General features: G+C 36.6%; 1 protein-coding gene across 10 annotated transcripts in view; it reads left to right on the top strand.

Annotated features, from left to right (window-relative positions):
• ALMS1 (ALMS1 centrosome and basal body associated protein) overlaps positions 1 to 22,736 on the top strand; it is a 230,113-nt gene that overhangs the window by 37,237 nt on the left and 170,140 nt on the right. For all 10 annotated transcript variants that reach the window (XR_010934429.1, XR_010934428.1, XR_010934430.1 and 7 more), the window contains 4 exons: positions 1,030 to 1,147; positions 2,284 to 4,432; positions 4,539 to 4,688; positions 9,424 to 9,583. Coding sequence is in view for 7 of the 10 variants with exons in the window: in XM_067704699.1 (XP_067560800.1) it covers positions 1,030 to 1,147; positions 2,284 to 4,432; positions 4,539 to 4,688; positions 9,424 to 9,583 (2,577 nt within the window). In the remaining 3 variants the exon portion in view is untranslated. The remainder of the gene's footprint in view (positions 1 to 1,029; positions 1,148 to 2,283; positions 4,433 to 4,538; positions 4,689 to 9,423; positions 9,584 to 22,736) is intronic.

The raw sequence follows: 22,736 nt of genomic DNA, 5'->3' as shown, positions 1-22,736 counted from the left end.
GTTTCTATTAATATTTTTTTGTTTTATAGTTGTAGAAATACTATAAGGAATAAGGAGTTTATACCTAGTTGTACATATTTAAGGACATTATAATAAACCTTATTTAAGGTGGCATTCAGGAATTCAGAAGAACTTTTTTTCCTTTATATTAGCAATTCTCAAACTTCTTGTTCACAGAATTTCCTTGACACACTTTAAAGTTACTGAGAACTTTTGTTGATGTGGATTATTGATATTTTCCCATATTAGAAATTATTAAAACTGAGAAATTTAAAAAATATTTATCAACTCATTAAAAAGTAACAACTCCATTGCATGTTAACATAAATTATCTAGTTTTTTAGAAAAATAACTATTTTCCAAACCAAAAATGTTTAGAAGACTAGCGTTGTTTTACTTAAAAAAGAAAAAACTGTAATGTCTGACTTAATAGAAGACAGGTGGCTTCTGCATTCAGGATGTTGCTTTATCATAGGTAATGTAGCTTCTGGAAAATTCCAGTGTATCCTTATGAGAGAGTGAGAGTGAATAAGGCACATGATATGTTAATATTACTTTGAATATAATTTTGACCCCAGGCATCTTCTGAGAGTGTCTTAGGGATGCCTGGGAGTCTGTGGACCACACTTTGATGTAAGATAGGAAGAAACACTCATAATGGTTAGGAGCACTTGCTAAAAAGTAGAGTGTTTAGATTCAGATTGCACTCTGGTACTTAATCTATTTGAATGTGGACAAATTACTTAGTATTCTTTAAGATTTATGATCATGTTTCCTCATCTATAAGATGGGTATAAAAATACCTATACTTCAAGGTTGTTATGAGGATTAAATAAAATATTGTATATTAAGTGCCTGGATCTTGTCAGGCTATTAATAAATGGTATTTGCTGCTGCTGCTGTTATATTATCATACTAATGCTTGTAGAAACTTCCAGATGGCAGCATATTTAGGTTCTTTAAAATACTATATAAGCTAAACAATTAATTTTCAGCATTCCCAACATCTTTATATTTGAAACTTTGCAGTCATACAAGACAATTTCGCTTCTCCTGATTTGCCTTTGCTGACATGTTTGACAAAAGATCAAGAGTTTGGGCCTGATTCCTTGTTTCACCAAAGTGAACTAGATTTTGCTCCTCTGAGGTAGGATGATTTATTTTTCTGTTTGCATGTAACCTTTCTACTCTTTCTTTTCTTCTAAGTTGTTACTAATATTAATGACTTCAGGTGAGACTTTGGGTTGGGAGCTAGATATTCTCAGTACACACTCTGAAGATAACAAGGCCCTAAATTAAGGCATGATACATGTTAATTTGGCATAGTAATATGTGTAAAAATGAGCCAGGGGACTTCAGTTTCTTTAAAAATAATTTCTAATGTATTCTAGTATATTAGGCATATTTTAATTTAGAAGGCACACTAATTTTCTTCCTTCTAAATCTTCCCTTTTGCTGCTCATCAGCCCACACCCATTCTGTAAAAAGCATTCATTTCATGGTCACTAGCTTGTATGGCACTGTCATTTTTGTCAGCCAATATTGAATGAATCTAGCTATCTCTCCTTCATAGGAGGTGCGAATATGAACTAACACGATTTTTCTAATAAACACATCGAAATTAACAGTTACTCCAAATTAATGCCCTTTAGTCATAATGAGAGACAAGTCTGGAATTCTCCAAAGCATATTTGGAATTATCCAAGAATATGTTTTCTTCTTTTAGAAATAAAAAAGAAGCCTTAAATTAAAGAGTATAAATGTTTACAGAGTAAAAACCTCTGCCCTGTGCTATGTATTACTTTAAAATTACTTTTGTGAAAAGTGTTCTATACACAATAGTCAACCAATGCTTAGGTTACTGTTTTGTTTGGGGAGTAGCTCACTTAATTGGTTTTCAAGAGCATAATAAATGAGTAGTAGAAGAATTAATGCAGGTTAAATGAATATTAAATTATGGTAGGTGACAAACTACACATTTTAAATAGTAAAGTTTGATATTTTCATTTAAAGAATCACTTTTTGGGGCAATATTGTTTTGAGGGAAGCCTGAGAAAATATCAGGGTCATAGGATGGTAGTTTACCTTCTGTTTTAAAAGAATTTGCTTTGTTCAATCATTAGCCACCCTAAAGGAATTTGAAATTAGGACTTTGTTTTTCAATATACTTTCAAATAACCTCGATTTCAGTGACATATCAGTTTTGTATTTTTTCATGTTAGTATTTTAAAAAATAAATGTTTTTAATGTGTTATTTATTTATTTTTAACTGTATATTTTCAGGGGAATTCCTGGTAAGTCTGAAGACACTGAATGGTTTTCTCGACCGTCGGAAGTTAGTGAAGCTTTATTCCAGGCAGCCTCAGAAGTAGCTTCAAACTTAGTTAACAGTTGCTTTAGAGTATCTCAGCACCCACTTATAGGTAGTACAGCTATTGACTCTCAGCGCTCTTTATTAACTCTTGAACAAGGGACTAAAGAAGAGATTGTTTCACCTGATACACTTGAGGATCTGAAAACCCCCAAAGACTCTGATAGTTATGATGCTCTTTATTCATATATGTCATGGAAGACACAAGAAGTTATACAGGAGCCAGAAACCAATTTAGCTGATAAAGATCAAGTTTCTTTTTCAACTGCATCTGATACAAGTGATGAATACATAACTCCTAAAGGAAGTGACAGTTTTGATGCTTCTTGTTCATATGTGCAATATGGGAAACAGGAAGCTTTACAACAGTTAGAAAAATATTTAACCAGTAAGGACCGTGATTCTTATTCAGATTCATCTGACACAATTGATAAAAATAAAATTCATAAGGAAAGTGACAATTTTAGTGCCCCTTTTTCAGATATGCCATGGAGCAAACAGGGAGCTTCACACCATCCAGAAATATGTCTAATCAGTAAGGACTGTGTTTCTTTTCCACATGAAGTTGCTCCTCACTTTTATAGTAAAATGCCACATTGTTTTTTGCATTGTTTGTTGGAAAGAGGAGGAAGAGAGGTTCCCTTGACAGCTGATAGTCATTATTTTGAGAGTGTTTATTTAAGGGCTCCTGCTGAGAATGAGATGAAACAAAAGATGGATTCTTTGGAGGGTTATAAAGGAATTGAAGAAGATCTGGGGAAAGAATTATCTCAATGTTTTGAACTAAAGGAGAATAGAAATACTTTAGTATTATCAGAGGTGCATCCCAGATCTTCAGAAATACAATATATTGAGAATGTTGTAGTTACTGATAATCCTGTAGAAGTGTCAGAAGCACATATACTCTCCACGGGGCATGATACCTCTAAGATGGAGGTTTTTGGTGGTCCTCTTCAGACTATTAAATCCAACTCAGATGAGACATCAGAACAGCTGTGTTTTCAAGAAGAAGGAAACCAAAAGCCACCTTCTGCTTTTGGTGGGAAAAATGTTGATGCTACTGAAAATGTAGCCTTTCAGGCAGTTATTGCCTCTATTGAACCTTCTGAGAAAGAGAGTACAGTAAATGAAATCCAAACTGACATCAATAAATCTTTAACAAATGACAGCCAAGAAAATGAACCAAAAAATCCAGATCTTTCCCTATTAAATTATGCTGAAAACTTTTTCTTTGATAAACTTAATCACCCACACTATCAATCTACTCCTGGGGTGTTTGAATCAGCAGCTTCAAAACCATTGTTGTATAAAAAAGATGATGGTGATAGCTCCCTGTACTGGCATCCTAATATAAAATCACTCCCCAGTGCTCCTCAGGAAATATTCATTAAGCCACTTTCTCTTAGTCCAGAGCTTAAGTCGTCATCTTCTTTAAGTGAAAAATCTCTCAGACAGGCTGTTGGTCTTGGCAAGACACAGTCAGCTTTATTTCAGTATGATACAGACAATGAACCATTTCTTCCCATTGGGAAGATAAAGTCTGTTTCTGCTCTTGACCTTGCAGAGAAGTTAGGATCTTCAAACATTATTTATCCAATGAAAGTATGGACTTCAGATTCTTTGGTTTTACAAGATTTAAAGCAGCACACCTTTGAAGAAGTTGCAGATTCCTCAAACTGTATTTTGGGTAAGAATGGAAACTCTAGTAACGTCATTGAAGGTCCATCTGCAGCTGTAGGAAGCAGCTTTTCAGCAAACTTGGTGGCATGTAATGCAAAGTCACAAGGTACTTTGCCAGTGATCAGTGGTGCATCATTAATTGCAGTTGGCCAAGAGACATTGCTGAAAGCTGATATAGACCAAGGTGAAATTCCTTGGCCTGTGGAAGCCAAGTCCAGTTTTACTGTCTATACAATTATGCAAAATGACTCCTATTTTGTAGAGGGCCTGCAGGGGAAGGCTGAATCTGACATCTATACTCTGGATGATGATACTGAATGCTGTAGCCTAGATGAAAATGATGTTGTATGCAGGAAAAGAGTTGTTGAACTACAAAGAGAGGTGAGACAATAAAATGATTGTTGGGGAGAGACATGGTCTTTTCCAGTATTGTTTCAGAAAATGGTATTGTTATTTGTTTTTACTTTTACTCTTTACTGTTTCCCAGATATGTGACCAAGGTGACTTGACTGGTGAGTGCATTAAGCTAGCAGGTTTAGAAAATTTGCTTGATGATCTAGAGATTTGTGACAGCTCCCTGCACTGGCAGTCTACTGTACAGCTACCATCTAAGGAAGAGAGCAGTTTTGAAGAGCCTGTAAGTTTTTCTGTTTGACATTTTTTATGCGGTAGGGAAAGAAATATTTTAGTTGAAAAATGGGGATGAAAGTATAGGGCCATTTATATCCTCTAATACCAAATTGTGATGTGTAATCTGGTTTTCATCTGATATCCAGGAATATGCTGCATTAATTTGTTAGAGGTTGGCGTAAAAGAAATATTTGTGCTTCGTAGACCATGAGATTCAGTGACTTCTGTGGTGTTTTGGAAAAGGCCATCCTTTGGAGCTTGCAGGCCTTTCATCTTGAGGCATCTTAACTCTTCCAAATTGTGCTAGCAGGAACCTTTGGGATGGTGTTAAGATTAGACTCATTCATGGAGATATTCAGTTGTGCTTTTTTCCCCCTCTGGCCTTCAATGTACAGGCCTTGGTATATAGGCCCTGACATATTCAAGTATTTGTTTAGAAACCCCTGAAAGATTTTAACTTCAGAGGTATCTTGAAGTCACAATTTTCTTTTATGTACAAGGCTTCATTTACCTGGATCCTTGGATCTTTTGGCTTTAATGTTTCTCTGGTCCCATTGCTCATCCGGTTTTGTCTGATACTGTCAGCTCCAATCTGGGTCCCACTTCCTGATAATATATCCTTACATTCTGTTAGTCATTAAAGACAGTTAGGTCATATATGTGGTATACTTAATGTTACTTTCCTTTTCCAGTTTTCCCATGTATAAGATTAGTATGTCATTGGAAAGCTGCTAGTTTGAGTTGCAATTATATTTTAAAATATTTATTTATTTATTTATTTCACTACGCCGGGTCTTAGTTGCGGCATGTGGGATCTAGTTCCCTGACCAGGGATCGAACCCTGGGCCCCTGTATTGAGAGTGCAGAGTTTCAACCGCTGGACCACCAGGGAAGTCCCTGCAATTATATTTTGACCTTTAGGTTCAGGTAGTTGAAAAGAGAAACTGAACAAAGATATTGTGATGAATTTTTCCTTTTATTTACAATTTATTTAAAAATTTTAATATAGAGAACTGTTAGGTTAGTTTTATTTTCTTCAACATTCTAGACATTGTTTAATTCTAATTTTCAATTTAATAACGATGGGGATGAAAATGATAGGTAACACACTGTGCTCAAATAATATGCTAAGAGATTTACTTACATGCCTCAATTCATTTAGGCCTTTGGTCAGTCCTGTCAGGGAGGATTGTTGGGGATTATTATCATCACCATTTTACAATTGATATTTAGAGGGTTAAGGAACTTGCAAGTAGGGGAACTAGTATTTGAAACTAACCTTGTCAATATACTTAACCACTATACCATAAACTGTTCTTCAGTGAAACCAAAGCCAAGATTTTGCATCATTTTGGCAAGAGTGAAGGTCAGAGTTAGTTTTAATAAGAATGAGAAACAAAATATCAATTTTAAACTTTGAGTTTCTTTTTGCCTTTTTCTTCCAGTTTTATTGAGGTATAATTGACATACAACACAGTATAAGTTTAAGGGATGCAGTGTAATGACTTGACTTACATACATCATGAAATGATGACCACAATAAAGTTAGTGAACATCCATCGTCTCATATGGATACAAAATTAAAGAAATAGAAAAAATATTTTTTCCTGGTGATGAAAACTCTTAGGATTTACTTTTAACAACTTTCATATATAACATACAGCAGTGTTAATTATATTTAAATTGAGAGTTTCTAATTTTTTTGATAGTGCTACTTTTGTAATTTATGTCATCAACTTTTCATGTAGATAAAATATATTTAAAGACATGAAGATGTATATTCAGTTAACAGTGTTGTGCTGAGATTAACTGTGACACAATTTCAAATTTTATTTGCCCTTAACTGTAGGTTTTTAGTCCAGGGAGGATGCTGTTCTCTATATTGTCTTTCACTCTTAGCTCTCTTCTATGGTCTGGGAGTTACGTAATGCTAATATGAGGGAAACAATGAGCCAGACATGATGATAATCTTCCTGCGTGGCCCAGCTTGCTCTCAGGGGGTTTGCCTACTCTTTGGTTTCTTCCTTATTCTCATCTGTGTCTCAGAAGAGGCATTCATACTTGTTTGCCTCACTTTGATACGTATCCATCATTCTCTAAATGATTATTTGGGTATCCACTTATGTATGATGTAGGTTAGGGCTATGAAGAGACTTGAGAATTGGAGTCAAAACCCTGTTCAGTTACTTTGTTATTAGCCTTGTGCCTTGGGCAAATGATTTTGGAGGATCACTCTCCTTCCTTGTCTACATAAAAAATGATAATCAACCTCAAATGTTGTTATGTTAAATGGGGTGTAAGGTATGTAGCACTTACATGGTTAGTGCCTGGCTGTTAGTTCCCTTTACTGAAACTAGACCATTAGACTCTTACCAGGACTTCCTACTCTAATTCATTATTCTGTTCCTTCTCTCTCCTTGTTCCTGGCAGCAGCATATTACATTCTTTTAACCTCTATAATAAAATACTGTTTTAGTATCCCTTATTTTGGCCACGTAACTCTTAAATATTATTTAAGGTTGACTCCTTAGATTTCTTTCGTGTTTGTTTTGTTGGTCCCCGCTCCATCCCAAAGAATCTGTTTCCTCTCAAGGTTTAAATGCTTTTCTCTGTGTGGATGGTTATCATCTCTATTTTAAGACCCTAGTATTATTTCTCCTAGGTAGAAATTTCTTGCATGAAATTTTCCTGTGAATAGTCCCAACATCTCAAATTCACCTTGCTTAGATCAGAATAATTCATTTTTTCCCTAAAATCAGAGTGACTTACAGATTTTCTCAGTTCTTATAGAGGTGTTAGCATTTCTTGGTTTCTTCATTGTCTTTGATTCTGTCTTCATTATTGATAAAAACTAGGAGATAAACAAATCTTGATTTTTTTTTCCCTCCTGACTCCTTTAATTTTTAGTGACAAACATCTGTTGATCTCTTAAATAAATATATCTCATCTTTTTCATTCTGCATTTTCTTTTTTATTAACTGCTCTAATAATCTATATATTTCGAAGCTTTGAAATGTTATCAAAGTCAAGATTGGAATAGAAATTTTTTCCCCTATGTTTGGAAGCTTTAGGGGAAAACTTCTATTAAACACAGTGCATGCATGAGCACACACAAGTATTTATCTATCATATATGTGATATATACAGTTGACTGAACAATGTGGGAATTAGGGGCACTGACCCTCTGCGAAGTTGAAGATCCACAGTTGGCCCCCTGTATCCCCGATTCCACCATATTCATGGTTCTTCCACATCCACAGATTCAACCAATCTTGGATCGTGTGTAGTACTGTAGTATTTACTATAGAAAAAAAAAAAATCCATGTGTAAGTGAACCAGTGCAGTTCAAACCCATGCTGTTAATGAGCTGCATGTCTCCTTTGGCAGTAGGATAATTGAAAACTAAGAACTTTGTGCTATGTTTAGAGCAGGGTTCCTCTACACTATTGCTTTGGGATTGGATAATTCTTTGTTGTGGGGGTCTGTTCTGTGTATTTTAGGATGTTTAGCAACATCCCTGGCCTCTACTTACTAGATGTCAGTAACATTACCCCCACTAAAGTTATGACAGTGAAAAATGTCTCCAGGTATTGCCACACGTTCCTTGGTGGGGGGAGGTGGGGGAGTGCAAAATCTTCCCCATTTGAGAACCATGGGTCTAGAGAAACTATATGGGCAGTAGAAGTAGAATTATTTATTTCCACATTCTGCCAGCTTCTTAAGAATATTTGTTACTACACACTGAAAAATCTTTCATAAAAGAGGATAGAAAAATTCATGCTTATGTACATTTTTAGACTCCCTCCTGAGAGGGCAGCACTGGAATAACTTTTTAGGAAAATAAAAGTGGTATGTTGTTTTTATATGAGAGTATACTGTGAATTTGGTGAAAAGTTGTGTAATGTTTATGTACCAACATCAGTACTAATAGTTTCTAATTTCTTTTTTTTTTTTTAAGATTTTTTTTTGATATGGACCATTTTTAAAGTCTGTTGAATTTGTTACAATATTGCTTCTGTTTTATGTTTTGTTTTTCTGGCTATGAGGCATGTGGGATCTTAGCTCCCCAACCAGGGATCGAACCCACACCCCTGCATTGGAAGGCGAAGTCTTAACCATTGGACTGCCAGGGAAGTCCCCTCTGATTTCTTTTTTAACAAGGACTTGCTGGAATGTCATGAAACTTCAGGAACTTCTTTTTCAGCATTTAACCTTTACTTCATCAGTTTATATTTCCCACTACTTTTGTTTCAAAAAATTTGAGAACTTATGATTTTTGGTAACTGATCACAGATACAGTTCTTTGATGCGTTTATTTTTCTTCTAAACATTTGTGGATTTCTTGAAAATATTTCTGTTCTCTCTTCCCTCCTTTCCTCTTTCCTTTCCCTAACATACCTCTCCTCCTTAAAAAACAAGTCCTTGAGCTTGTCAAGAATATTACCATAGTTCAGATCATACTATTGTTAAGTAGCAAACTTCTGAGTAATAGAACACTTCTAGGTCTCCTATCTGTAATATTCTATACAGGTAGACTTCCAAACCCTCAAATAATTTGTAGAGCCTTCCTGGAATTAACCAAACAAGATATGATCTATATATGAATTCAGGAGGGTTGAGAATATGATCTTGAGGAACTGGTATAACTGCTTAACATTCATTTTCATAAAAATGAGGTTATTTTTTAGTAGATGAAGTCTAAAATTAATCTTATTTTCTTCATTTTTTATCTCTTTTCATAGGTATGTCTTTCTAATATGGACATTAATCAGTCTTTTGCATCTGTATTGCCTCCATCTGTTCCTCATGAGCCAACTAGAGAGTTGGAGTATCACTCTTCAGATCTCAGAATGTTGAGGGTATCTCCTGACACTGTGCCAGGGACTTTCAAACATTCAACAGGTATGTAAAGAAGGAGATATCAAGTGTCCTTATGACTAGCTTGTTAAAAATATCTTGCTGTGCCTAATTTTTTACTTTTGAACTCCTGCAATAATGTTAACTTTGGATTAGGTGTATTTATAGATCCTCAGATCTTTTGTTAGATGAACCATTTGATTTTCATTGCATTCTTCATGACAGTGTTTAGAACTGAATTACATGGAGGAGTCTGATATTAGAGTCAGTTTGTTTCTATATTCCTTTCTGTGACTTGAAGGGAAAAGGGAATTAAATGAGCATAAGAACAGATACACGTTTACAGAGAGGAAACTGAGAGATTAGTTTTGAGGTAGAAAGCAAGATTGTCTGCTGAGGGAGGTTGAGAGTTGTGGAGGTGAGTTAAGGGATTTGAGGAGAGTGGCTTGGTGAAGGCTTAGAATTTATGTTGAAGTGAATAGGGGATGGAGCTGACCAAGGATAAGCAGATGGATTGGCAGTAGTTCTGAGAAGTCAGCTGAGGTTGGAGATGCCTATCCTGGACATTTTCATGTGAGTGAAATCATACAATATGAGATCTTTTGTGGCTGGCTTCTTTTACTGAGTACGTTTTCAAGATTTATCCATGTTATAGTGTATATCGGTACTCATTCCTTTTTATTGCCATAGGATGGATATGTCACATATTGTTTACCTGTTCATCAGTTGATGGACACTTGGGTTGTTTTCCACTTTTTGACCCTTAGGAATAATGCTGTTATGAACATTCACGTACAGGTTTGTGTATTTGTTATTTTTATTTCTCTTTGGTATATATCTAGGAGTGGGAATTTCTCGTTCATGGTAACAGTGTTTAACATTTTGAATAACTGCTAAACTGTTTTCCAAAGAATATGCACCATATTACATTCCCACCAGCATTATGAGGGTTCCAGTTTCTCCACACCCTCCACAACACTTGTTTTTCTGTCTTTCTGATTATAGCCATTCTGGTGGCTGTGAAGTGGTATCTTGTAGTTTTGGTTTACGTTTCCCTAAATGTTATGTTATTGATTTGAGATTTTTCTTTTTAATGTAGGTATTTACGTTGATAGATCTAAACACTACTTTAGCTGTGTGCCTTAAGTTTTGGCTTGTTGTGTTTTTGTTTTAATTCATCTAAACTATTTCCTAATATACTTTATAGGATTTTTGTGCTTTTAAATTTAACTGAGGCATGTTTTATGTCCTACCATGTTTATCCGGTAGAATGTATGGTTTGCGCTTGAGAAGAAATGTGCATTCTGCTGTTGTTAGGTGGTGTGTTCTATACATGTCTCTTAGTTCTAGTGGGTTTATAGTGTTCAAGTCTTCTGATCCTTGTTGATCTTCTGCTAGTTTTCTCCATTTTTGAAAGTAGGGTATTGAAGTCTCCAATTATTATTGTCTGTCTGTTTTTCCCTTTTCTGTCAGAATTGTTTCATATATTTTGAGACTTTGATATTAAGTGCATTTATGTTTGTAATTGTTATATATTCCTGATGAATTGACCTTTTTGCTGTTGTCCCTCTTTAATTCTAGAAACATATTTTTTTGTTTTAAGGTCTATTTTGTCTTATGTCTCTGTGGACTTTCCAGTTCTTATGGTTGCTGCTTGAATGTTGTATCTTTTTTCATCCCTGTACTTTCAACCTATTTATGTTTTTGAAACTGAACTGTATCTCTTGTAAATAGCTTATAATTGTATCTTTTTATTTCTTAATTCCAGACTGACAGTCTTTGCCTTTTTTTTTTGCGGTATGCGGGCCTCTCACCACTGCGGCCTCTCCCGTCGCGGAGCACAGGCTCCGGATACTCAGGCTCAGTGGCCATGGCCAATGGGCCCAGCCGCTCCGCGGCATGTGGGATCCTCCTGGACCGGGGCATGAACCCGCGTCCCCTGCATTAGCAGGCGGATTCCCAACCACTGCACCACCAGGGAAGCCCCAATCTTTGCCTTTGATGTGATTGTTTAATCCATTCACATTTAATGTAATTATTGATAACATTGGATTTATACTTGCTGATTTACTTTTTCTTTTCCATATGCCTTATGACTCTTTTGTTCTTCTGTTCATCCTTTACTGCTTTTTATTGCATTAAGTGAATATTTTCCAGTATTTTAATTTCTTTAATAATTTTCTAGCTAATTTTTACTTTTTAAAAAGTGAATTATTTATTTTTATTTATTTTATTTTTGGCTGTGTTGGGTTTTTGTTGCTGCATGTGGGCTTTCCCTAGTTGCGGCAAGCAGGGGCTACTCTTTGTTGTGGTGTGTGGGCTTCTCACTGCGGTGGCTTCTCTTGTTGCGGAGCATGGGCTCTAGGTGCACAGGCTTCAGTAGTTGTGGCATGTGGGCTTCAGTAGTTGTGGCATGTGGGCTTCAGTAGTTGTGGCTCGCAGGCTCATTAGTTGTTGCACACGGGCTTAGTTTCTCTGCGGCATGTGGTATCTTCCCGGACCAGGGCTCGAACCCGTGTCCCCTGCATTGGCAGGCGGATTCTTAACCACTGCGCCACCAGGGAAGTCCTAGCTAATTTTTAAAATTATATTATTAGTGGTTGCTCTAGGGTTTATAAAATTTATCTTACCAGAATATACTCCCAGTTTATACTAACTAAATTCTAGTGTGATACAGAGATGTTTCTCCTATATAGATCTATTCCCTCTTCTTTGTATTTGCAATTATTATAATACATAATACACCTATATGTTACAAACCCAAGAGTAGATTGTTACATTGTCATAATTATTTATATAATTTTATGTATTTTAAAGAAGCTCAGAGAAGTAGAGAGAGCAAATATTTATATTTATAGAGCTTATTACATTAATATTTGAATTTATTCTTTTTTCTTATTCTCTTTATTTGTTCCTGTGGATTTGTTATCACCCAGTGTCATTTCCTTGCTGTACTCTAAGTTTGCTCCCATGTACTTCCTTTTGATGTTATAGTTGAATATGTTACATTTCTATATGTTATAGCCCCAATAATACAATTATATATGTGTTGTTTTATGTAAGCTTGCTTTTAAAATCTGTTAGAAGAAAGGAAAATATGCAAGTGTCCTGTCTTTTTGTAATTACCTAACATAATTATCTTTACTAGCACTATTTGTTTTGTTCTGTAAATTCGAATTGCTGTTTGGTGTCACTTGCTTTCAGCCTGAAGAACTTCCTTTAGTATTTTTTGTAAGATGGGCCTGCCACCAACAAATTCTCTCAGTTTTTGTATATCTGGGAATGTTTTTATATTATCTTTTCGAAAGATAGTTTTGCTGGGTTTTGAATTCTTGGTTGACAGTTTTTTCCAGCACTTTGAATATGTCTTTCCACTCACTGTATTCTGCCTTTATTGTTTCTGGTGAGAAATCAGCTATTCTTATTAGTGTTCCATTGTATGTGATTTGTTTTTTTTCTTGCTGCTTTCAGGATATTCTCTTCGTCTTTCAGCATTTTGATTTTGATTATGATGTGTTGGCATAGATCTCTCTGTTTATCATTGAGTTCATTGGGATTCTCAGATGTGTAGGATAATGTTTTTCATCAAATTTGGGGAGTTTTCAGCCATTATTTTTTCCTGCTCTTTTCTGTCTCAGATATCCCCCATTATACATATGTCAGTACACTTAATCTTGTCAAATAGCTCTCTGAGCCTTTGTTCATTTTTATTTATTCTTTTTTTTTGCTGTCCTTCAGCTTGCATAGTCTCTGTTATCATCATATTCACTGATTCTTCTGTCTGTCCCTATTTACTGTTGAGCCTCTAGGAAATTTTTCATTTTAGTTGTACTTTTCAACCCCAGAACTTCCATTTGCTTCTTTTGTAAGTTCTATTAGCTTATTTTCTATTTGATGAGACATTGCCATTACTTTCTTTTAATTTTATTTTTTAATGTTTTCTTAACATCTTTATTAGAGTATAATTGCTTTACAATGCTGTGTTAGTTTCTGCTGTATAACAAAATGAATCAGCTATATGTGTACATATATCCCCATATCTCCTCCCTCTTGCCTCTCCCTCTCACCCTCCCTATCCCACCCCTCTAGGTGAACACAAAGCACTGAGCTGATCTCCCTGTGCTATGTGACTGCTTCCCACTAGCTATCTGTTTTACATTTGGCAGTGTATATATGTCCATGCCACTCTCTCACTTCGTCCCAGCTTACCCTTCCCCGTCCCCATGTCCTCAAGTCCATTCTCTACGTCTGCGTCTTTATTCCTGTCCTGCCCCAAGGTTCTTCAGAACCAATTTATTTTAATTTTTTTTAGATTCCATATATATATTTGTTAGCATACAGTATTTGTTTTTCTCTTTCTGACTTACTTCACTCTGTATGAACAGTCTGTACGTCCATCCACCTCACTATAAATAACTCAATTTCATTTCTTTTTATGGCTGAGTAATATTCCATTGTATATTTGTGCCACATCTTCTTTATCCATTCATCTGTCGATGGACATTTAGGTTGCTTCCATGTCCGGGCTATTGTAAGTAGGGCTGCAATGAACATTGTGGTACATGACTTTTTGAATTATGGCTTTCTCAGGGTATATGCCCAGTAGTGGGATTGCTGGGTCGTATGGTAGTTCTGTTTTTAGTTTGTGTTTTTTTTTTGTTGTTGTGGTACGCGGGCCTCTCACTGTTGTGGCCTCTCCCGTTGCAGAGCACAGGCTCTGGACGCGCAGGCTCAGCGGCCATGGCTCACTGGCCTAGCCGCTCCGCGGCATGTGGGATCTTCCCGCACCGGGGCACGAACCCGTGTCCCCTGCATCGGCAGGCAGACTCCCAACCACTGCGCCACCAGGGAAGCCCTGTTTTTAGTTTTTTAAGGAACCTCCATACTGTTCTCCATAGTGGCTGTATCAGTTTACATTCCCACCAACACTGCAAGAGGGTTTCCTTTTCTCCACACCCTCTCCAGCATTTATTGTTTGTAGATTTTTTGATGATGGCCATTCTGACCAGTGTGAGGTAATACCTCATTGTAGTTTTGATTTGCATTTCTCTAATGATTAGTGATGTTGAGCATCCTTTCATGTGTTTATTGGCAATCTGTATATCTTCTTTGGAGAAATGTCTGCTTAGGTCTTCTGCCCATCTTTGGATTGGTTTGTTTGTTTTTTTGTTATTGAGCTGCATGAGCTGCTTGTATATTTTGGAGTTTAATCCTTTGTCAGTTGCTTCATTTGCAAATATTTTCTCCCATTCTGAGAGTTGTCTGTTCGTCTTGTTTATGGTTTCCTTTGCTGTGCAAAAGCTTTGTAGTTTCATTAGGTCCCATTTGTTTATTTTTGTTTTTATTTCCATTTCTCTAGGAAGTGGGTCAAAAAGGATCTTGCTGTGATTTATGTCATAGAGTGTTCTACATGTGTTTTCCTCTAAGAGTTTGATAGTGTCTGGCCTTACATTTAGGTCTTTAATCCATTTTGAGTTTATTTTTGTGTATGTTGTTAGAGAGTGTTCTAATTTCATTCTTTTACATGTAGCTGTCCAGTTTTCCCAGCACCACTTATTGAAGAGGCTGTCTTTTCTCCACTATTCTTGCTTCCTTTTTTTCTCCACTTTTCTCCACTATTCTTGCCTCCTTTATCAAAGATAAGGTTACCATATGTGTGTGCATTTATCTCTGGGCTTTCTGTCCTGTTCCATTGATCTTTATTTCTGGTTTTGTGCCAGTACCGTACTATCTTGATTACTGTAGCTTTGTAGTATAGTCTGAAGTCAGGGAGCCTGATTCCTCCAGCTCCGTTTTTCTTTCTCAAGATTGCTTTGGCTATTCAGGGTCTTTTGTGTTTCCATACAAATTGTGGAATTTTTTTGTTCTAGTTCTGTGAAAAATGACATTGGTAGTTTAATAGGGATTTCATTGAAGCTTCTTTTAATTTTTAAAGCATGGTTTCCTTTTCTTCTTTGAACATATTTATAATAACTGCTTTGAAGTCTTTGCTGGCTAAAACCAAAATGTGGGTCTCCTTAAAGGCAGTTTCTATTGCTTGTTTTTTTCCTGTGAATGGGTCACTTTTCTTTTTCTTTGCGTGTGTCACAACTCTTTGTTATAAACTGGACATTTTAGATAATATATTGTTGCAGCTCTGGTTACTGATTCCCTCTCTGGGCTGAGAATATTTGTTATTGTTTTGCTTGTCTGGTTATTTAGTGACTAGTTTGGAAGTGAAGTCTGTTTCCCCTGCAGTATGCACCTTCTGAATTTCCTCACTGGAAAGCAGAGTCTTTTTTTTTAAATTGGATTTGCATTTGATTATTTTATTTTATTAAAAAAATATTTTATTTATTTGGTTGTGCCCTGTCAGTTGCAGCCGTTGGGCTCCTTAGTTGTGGCATGCATGTGGGATCTAGCTCCCTGACCAGGGATTGACCCCAGGCCCCCTGCATTGGGAGCATGGAGTCTTAACCACTGTGCCACCAGGGAAGTCCCAAAAGCAGAGTCTTTGGTATATGTACAGCCTCCCTGACTGTGGTCTCCATCCATTCCCTCCTCCTATGACTGTGGCTTTAACTGAGTTCTCTTTTACTGTCTCTTTCATCTCCTTGTTAATCTTCTTGTTTGTCTTGCAATATTGGTATCAGCTGTTAGCCTCAGCTAAGCTGATTGCTGTATTGTTTTCAACAATGCCTTGAGGCATAAATTGCTCCTGGTCTGATTCAGTTACTGTAAGGCCCTTTCTTAGAGGTAGTCTTTTAGGTCAGTCTTTGAGCCTTTCTTTTAAACTTCTAGCTTGTCTACTGTGTGGCTTTTTCATATCATGTAGCTAGCAGCTTCCTCTTAATTGCTTTACTGTGATCACCATTGTTTTTGCTGGTGTTCTTAGGCCTGAACTTCTCCGTGTTCTATTCCAAATGAAGTCAGTCTGCTTATGGAGATATGTGGAGCTCTCTGTTCATATGGCTTGCCTCTTCTGGGAAAAAGCTTTGTGACATTGCTCTGGGAGTTGGAACAGTGACCCACTTATATTGGAGTAACACGTCCCTTCTTTATAAGAATGGTGTTGGGTGTGGATGGTATTCTCTGGTCTTCTTGGATCGCCTCTTCTGGAGTGGAACCTCCATCCTACTAGTAAGGTAGGGTGGGGCCGCAGCCCAGTATTCTCAGCCTACCGTGCCTGGGCTAAATCTCTAAAAGTGGGGAACTAGGTAAAGGTAGGTCACTCTTTGTGCTCTTCTTTTGCAGCCTGTCTTCCAAGACATCCTCTCTGTTCAGCCTCTTTACCTTATGCTTTATTTCTATTGATGCACCCAGTTGTACCATTTGGTTATGTCTCATTCCTCCCAGTAAGACCCTGAGCTCCTGAGTGATAGTAGTTTGGGGAAAAGCCTGAAATTAGATTCAGCTGCCTTGACATCTGAAGCAGTTGAAAAAATGGGAAATGAGAAAGACAAATTTCAAAGACTTCAACAACCCATGATTAAATTATGCTGTAAGAATAGATAAGCTCTCTGGGGGAGCCTGAGTATAGAGAACAGCAAAATTCCAAGGATAAAACTTTATAGAATATAGTAGGAGAAAGGGGAGCCAATAGAGAATACAGAAAAGGAACAGATATTTTGTTTATTAATCAGATTTAGTTTTTACTCTTTTAGTTTTCATTCCCATTTCTTATTGCCTTTGTCACATCACACTGGATTTGGTTGCATACACGTGTAAGATTGCTAAATCTTCTTGGTGAATTTATCCTTTTATCATTATGTGGTAATGCTCTTTGTTTTGAGTAATTATTTTTATTATGGAGATTACTTTATCTGCTATTATAGCCATTACTGCTTTTAAAAAATTGTACAGTATTTCTTTTTCTGTCTTTTTACTTCAACCTTCTTATGTCATTGTGTTTGAAGGGATTTTCTTCAAACACAATGGGCATATAGTTGTATTTTTTTTAAACACTGTGTTAATGTCTGTATTTTAGTTGGTGTACTAGACTATTTGCATTAAAACCATTATTGATATACTGGGCTTAAAGTCTGCCATTGTATTTGTTTTCTCTTTGTTCCTCTGTTTCTCTTTTCTTGAATTACTGTGGATTACAGGAACATTTTGATCTATCTATAGTATTTTGAGTATATTGCACTGTATTGTTTCTTTAGAGGTTGCTTTAGGTGTTACAATATACATACATAATTTATAACTGTTTACTGGTATCAACTTTCACCTCTGAGAGTGAAGTAGAATTAGTTCCCTTTACCCTTCCCACTTTAAAAATAATAATTGTTTTAATATTTCGTTTACATATATTGAGTACAACAGCAAATAGCGTTAGACAATTTCCTCAGTCATCAAATATGATTTAAGAAACTCATAAAGAGACTGAAAGTCTGTTATATTTCCTCTATTTTTATCCATTCTGTTGTGGTTTTTGTTTTTGTTTTTTTTGGTCTTTATGAACTTTCAGGTTTTTTTCCTGCTATTTTCTTTTGGTTGGAGAATTTCTCAGCCCCTCTATGTGGGTGAGTCTATTAGTGACAGATTTATTTTCTTTACCTGAAAGTGTCTTTATTCCTCATTCATTCTTGAAGGATAATTGAGCCAGACGTAGAATTAATGGTTTATGGTTTTTTTCTTTCAGCACTTGCAAAATGGCATAACACTTCTTACTGGCTTCCATGTTTTCAGATGTGAAATCTACTATCATTCAAATTGGTGTTCTCCTATATCTTCTGAAATTTAATTGTGTTGTGTCTTGGTGTGGATATCTTTGAGTTTCGTATTTGGGATTCACTTAACTTCTTGAACCTGTAGATATATGTCTCACCAAATTTGGGAAGTTTCCCATTATTTCTGTGAATAGTTTTTTTTAGCGCCTCCCTCCCCACCCCCACCCCCCTTCTCCTCTGCTTATGCCATTCTGTTGATATGAACGTTAGAGCTTTTGTTATAGCCCAAGAGCCCCTGTCTTTTAAAAATTGATTTTCTTTCTGTTGTTCAGACTTATTAATTGTATTGATATGTCCTCAAGTTCACTTATTCTATCTTCTGTCATTTCCATTCTGTCACTGAGCCTCTCAAATGAGGTTTTTATTTGTTACTGTATTTTTTTCAATTTCCATTTGTTCTTTTTTATAACTTACGTTTCTTTACTGAGATTTTATCTTATTTCATTTTCTTCAAGACATTCTTAATTGCTTGCTCAAGCGTATAAGATGGTTGCTTTTTAAATCCTTGTCAGATAATTCCATCATCTGTTTCACCTTGAGGTTGGAATCATCTGATTATCTTTCTCATTCAAGCTGTGATGTTCCTGGTTCTTGATATTGTGAATGATTTTTAATTGTGTTTTGTACATTTTGAATGTTACAGTAAGAGACTGGATCCTATTTAATCTGTTTTAGCATTCAGTTGTCTTATTTATATGTAACATATAGGTCCTGGCCTACTTGTATGGGCTTTGGTTTCAGAGACTGTTTAGTTTTCAGTTTTCACTGAACAAAGCAGATTTGCATTATAGTCTACTTTGCTCAGTGGTGCTGCTGAGGCTCATGCTTGATCTCTGCTGGTGCTGCTCATGCGGTAGAATGCTCTTCCTTAGGCCTACTGCTGTTGAGTGGAAAGTGGGAGATATTGGCCCATAGGGTGAAGAATGCTTTCCTGGGCCTGCTCCCTGGGCACCTGATGCCAGTGGATCTCCCACTTGATTCTTGCTCCTGCCATCAGTCGGGGCAAAAAGTGCTTTTCTAGGCCTCCTGGTACATTTAGGTGGGGGATGTAGGAATTCTGGGCTTCTAGGATACTGACTTTTCCTGGGCCAGCTCTCTGGGCCTCTTAGTGCTGGTGGGCTTCTCTCTTAAGTTTCTGCCAGTACTGTTGGGGAGGAAAGCACTGACCTGGGTTGCCTTCTGTCACTGGGTTGGAAATCAGGAGATTTGGAATCAGTTGCTGGCCAGAGGGTTAGGAGATTCCATCCAGGCCTTCTCTTCCTCCTTCCCCATCTTGGTGCAGGTTCCAGGACACTAGCCTCACCTAGGTCCATTCAGGATATATGAGAATTAAAAAGAAAATCCAGGGAACTCAGTGTTGTGTTGTTCCTCAAGTTCCTCAAGTGTGGTCCCTAGCCATTTGGCCTTCCACTTTCCAACCTTTCAGAGTCTTTTTATGATTTTCTGTTGAATTGTTTACAGGGAGAAGCAGAGAAAGGTGAGTTTATACTCTTTTTGTCTGGTGACGAGAAGACAACTGGAATTTTGAATATGTGAGAACTTTGGAGGCATTATTGTCTTTGGGCTGTTGGTAGAAATCATCAAATGAGGGAGTCACGGTGGTAAGAAGTGAAGTAAAGATCTTTCTCAGGCAACATTGAATAAGTTCAGGGATCTCTAGCCACAGAAGGTAGGGACACCTATGCCATGAACTTTCCCTAGGTTTTCTAAAATCTGCCCCATAATGAACTAAAAATAATAGCTAACATTCATTCCTTGCTTACTTTGTTAAGCATTTCCATAGATCATATTATTTTATATCTATACCTAACTTACGATGTTAGGTACTACTATTATCCTATTTGATAACTGAGCAAAATGAAGTTTAGAGAGGTTAAATTACTTGCCCCATAGCTGGTAAATTGGAGTGCCAGTTGTGAACCCAGGCAATATCCTCCAGAGCCTGCATTCTTAATCACTACATTATTCCACCTTTTATCTTCCCTAAACCCAACTCTTTTATTCTTCTTAAACATCAGTGATAATGTATTTCTTTCTTCTCTGTCAAATCTAAACTCTTCTGGCTGATTAAGACCTTCTGAATTCTATTTGTCCAGCTTTAAGTTTGTACATTTTGGTCATTCCAGGCAAACTATTTTATTGTTGTTATTTTTGTTTACTTTTCTACCTCTAAAGTCATGTTCATTCCTTACCCTGGTATTTTACTTATACATTTTCCCTTCCCTGGAATGCCAGTTCCTTTCTTCACATCTCTACATTCTACTTATAATTTAAGGCCTAGCTCAAGCCCCACTTTTTCTAAGAGGATTTTTGGTTACTTCATTCCATACTGTTCTTCCTTTTTTTTTTTGAATGTTAAATACCTATGTAACCTCACCATAAATAGCACACCTACAGTTTATTAAAATCCTCATGTATAAAGGGCACCACATTTTATTTCTGTTCAATGCCTAACACAAATATTGGCACATAATAAAGGCATGGAAAAATCTTGATGGTTGTTTCCTAACTTAAGAGTATCAGTCAGTGGAACAGTACTGGCTGTCCTCAGCTTGTTTACAGCAGCAAGCAGGAACATGGTAGGAAACAATGCTTTGTGCAAGAAAGGATCTTAAGTTCTTCTGAGCTGATATCTGCTCCCAGTGCTTCATTTACTTTCTGTGGCTGATGACTTCCAAATGTAGCACTCTGTCCAGATGTGTCTCATACTCTAGATGTTTGTGGCTAACTACCTATAGAAAATCTTCATTTATATGTCCCATGGCACTATAGCCCCAGAACTCCACGGAACTGATCATCATCTTTTCAAAGTACTCTTTCTTCTTAGTGAATGGGCATCTATCTACTTAGTTGCCAAGCTAGAAACTTCTCTTTCTACTCTTGCTCTCACCCCTGTCCATTTACACAGTCCTTTTGATTATGATTCTCAAACTACTGTTTTCACCTTTTTGGATTATTGCATTAGTAATAGGAAACTCGTCATCTTTTCTGCCTTCCTATCCATTCTTTGTATTAAGCCAGAATAGTCTTTTTTCATGACACACTTGATAATATCACTTCTAGTTTGAAACCCCTGCTTTCCATTGCTACCTTCAGGATAAATTCCAAACTCCTTAATATGTCATAGGAGGTCCCTGCTCACCTCTTTAGCCTCACACTTGTCTCTTTGATCATATTGAACTACTGCTATTCGTTCATTATGCTAGGTCCTCTAGTCTCCTTGATCTTACAGATGCTATTTTCTCTGTTTGGATGACTTTCTTCCTCTACTCCTTGTGCCCCATCTTTGCCCAACTCTCCATCCTTTCATTCTCAGCTTAGATGTCTTCTAGGAAATATTTCCTGGTTTCCACCATTCACCATGTGTCCTTGAGAAAGAGTCAGTACTCCTTGTATATGTGTTCTCATGGTATTCTATAAACATCACATTCATCACTGCTCTGAACACATAGTATAGTAATTGCTTGTTTACTTATTTCTGTTTCCCACTAGACTTTAAACTCTTTGAGGGTAGAGCTGGGGCTTTGTTAATATTTTATTTACTTCTGGCCATGAGAGGTGCTTAGTAAATAGTACATATTGAAGGACTTAGTGAATTATTGAATATTAAATGAATTAGATGTCTGGGTAGACTTCAGTAAGAGATGGGTGAAATAAGGAGGTAGGCTTTGTCCTTTTTGGGGAGATCAGTTCTCAAGAAAGTGGGTTAAATGAAAAGAAAAATCATATAAACAACTTTATTTCAGTTGTTATTATGAAGGCTTGTGGATTTTTTTCTTGTATTAAAAGCTTTTATTGATCTCATTAATATGGGGCCATCTCTATGACTTGTATGCATATATGCCTTTTTTTATGTTGTTTGGTTGTTATTAGGGTTTGTGATCCCTGACCACAACCTTAATTGGTTTAATTATCCATTAGTTTTCTTGCCGTAATTTACAATTAAAGTCATGTCTTTGGTTTAGCCTACTTCACGTTATTTGTTTGGTTTCTGTCTCGGAGATGTGACTTTGGTTTGGGGCAGGACGTTGGGAGCATTCTCTGAAAGATGAAGGGCCTGGAAGCAAGACCCAAAATACCATCTTCCACCTGCCCTCCCTTCTGTAAGGGTGCACTTACTATTTGCCAGGTATATTACATACTTATCTCATTTAACCTTCACAACCATATGAGGGTGGTATGATGAGGGAACTGACTTTCTGGTTATTCTATTAGGAAATAGTAAACTTTGGATTTGAGCCTGTGTCTGAGTGCAGGGTTCATGATCTTTACACAAGACCAGTAGTTCTTTAGCTTTTAGGAACTGCTGCCCTTTTAGGAATGCAGAGTCTATAGCCCACTTACCTTACCAAATACCACTTTCACATAGAAGAAGAACTTAGTGATAGCAACAAAAAAGTGAGGTTATCTAATGAGCTTCTGTATGTGATTTTCATGTAACAAAACAGTGCTCTATAAACTCAACAGTTTTCTTACATTTAACTTGA

The sequence above is a fragment of the Pseudorca crassidens genome, chromosome 14, assembly GCF_039906515.1.
Source record: "Pseudorca crassidens isolate mPseCra1 chromosome 14, mPseCra1.hap1, whole genome shotgun sequence".
NCBI lineage: Eukaryota > Metazoa > Chordata > Mammalia > Artiodactyla > Delphinidae > Pseudorca > Pseudorca crassidens.
This window is presented reverse-complemented; position numbering and strand designations above follow the sequence as displayed.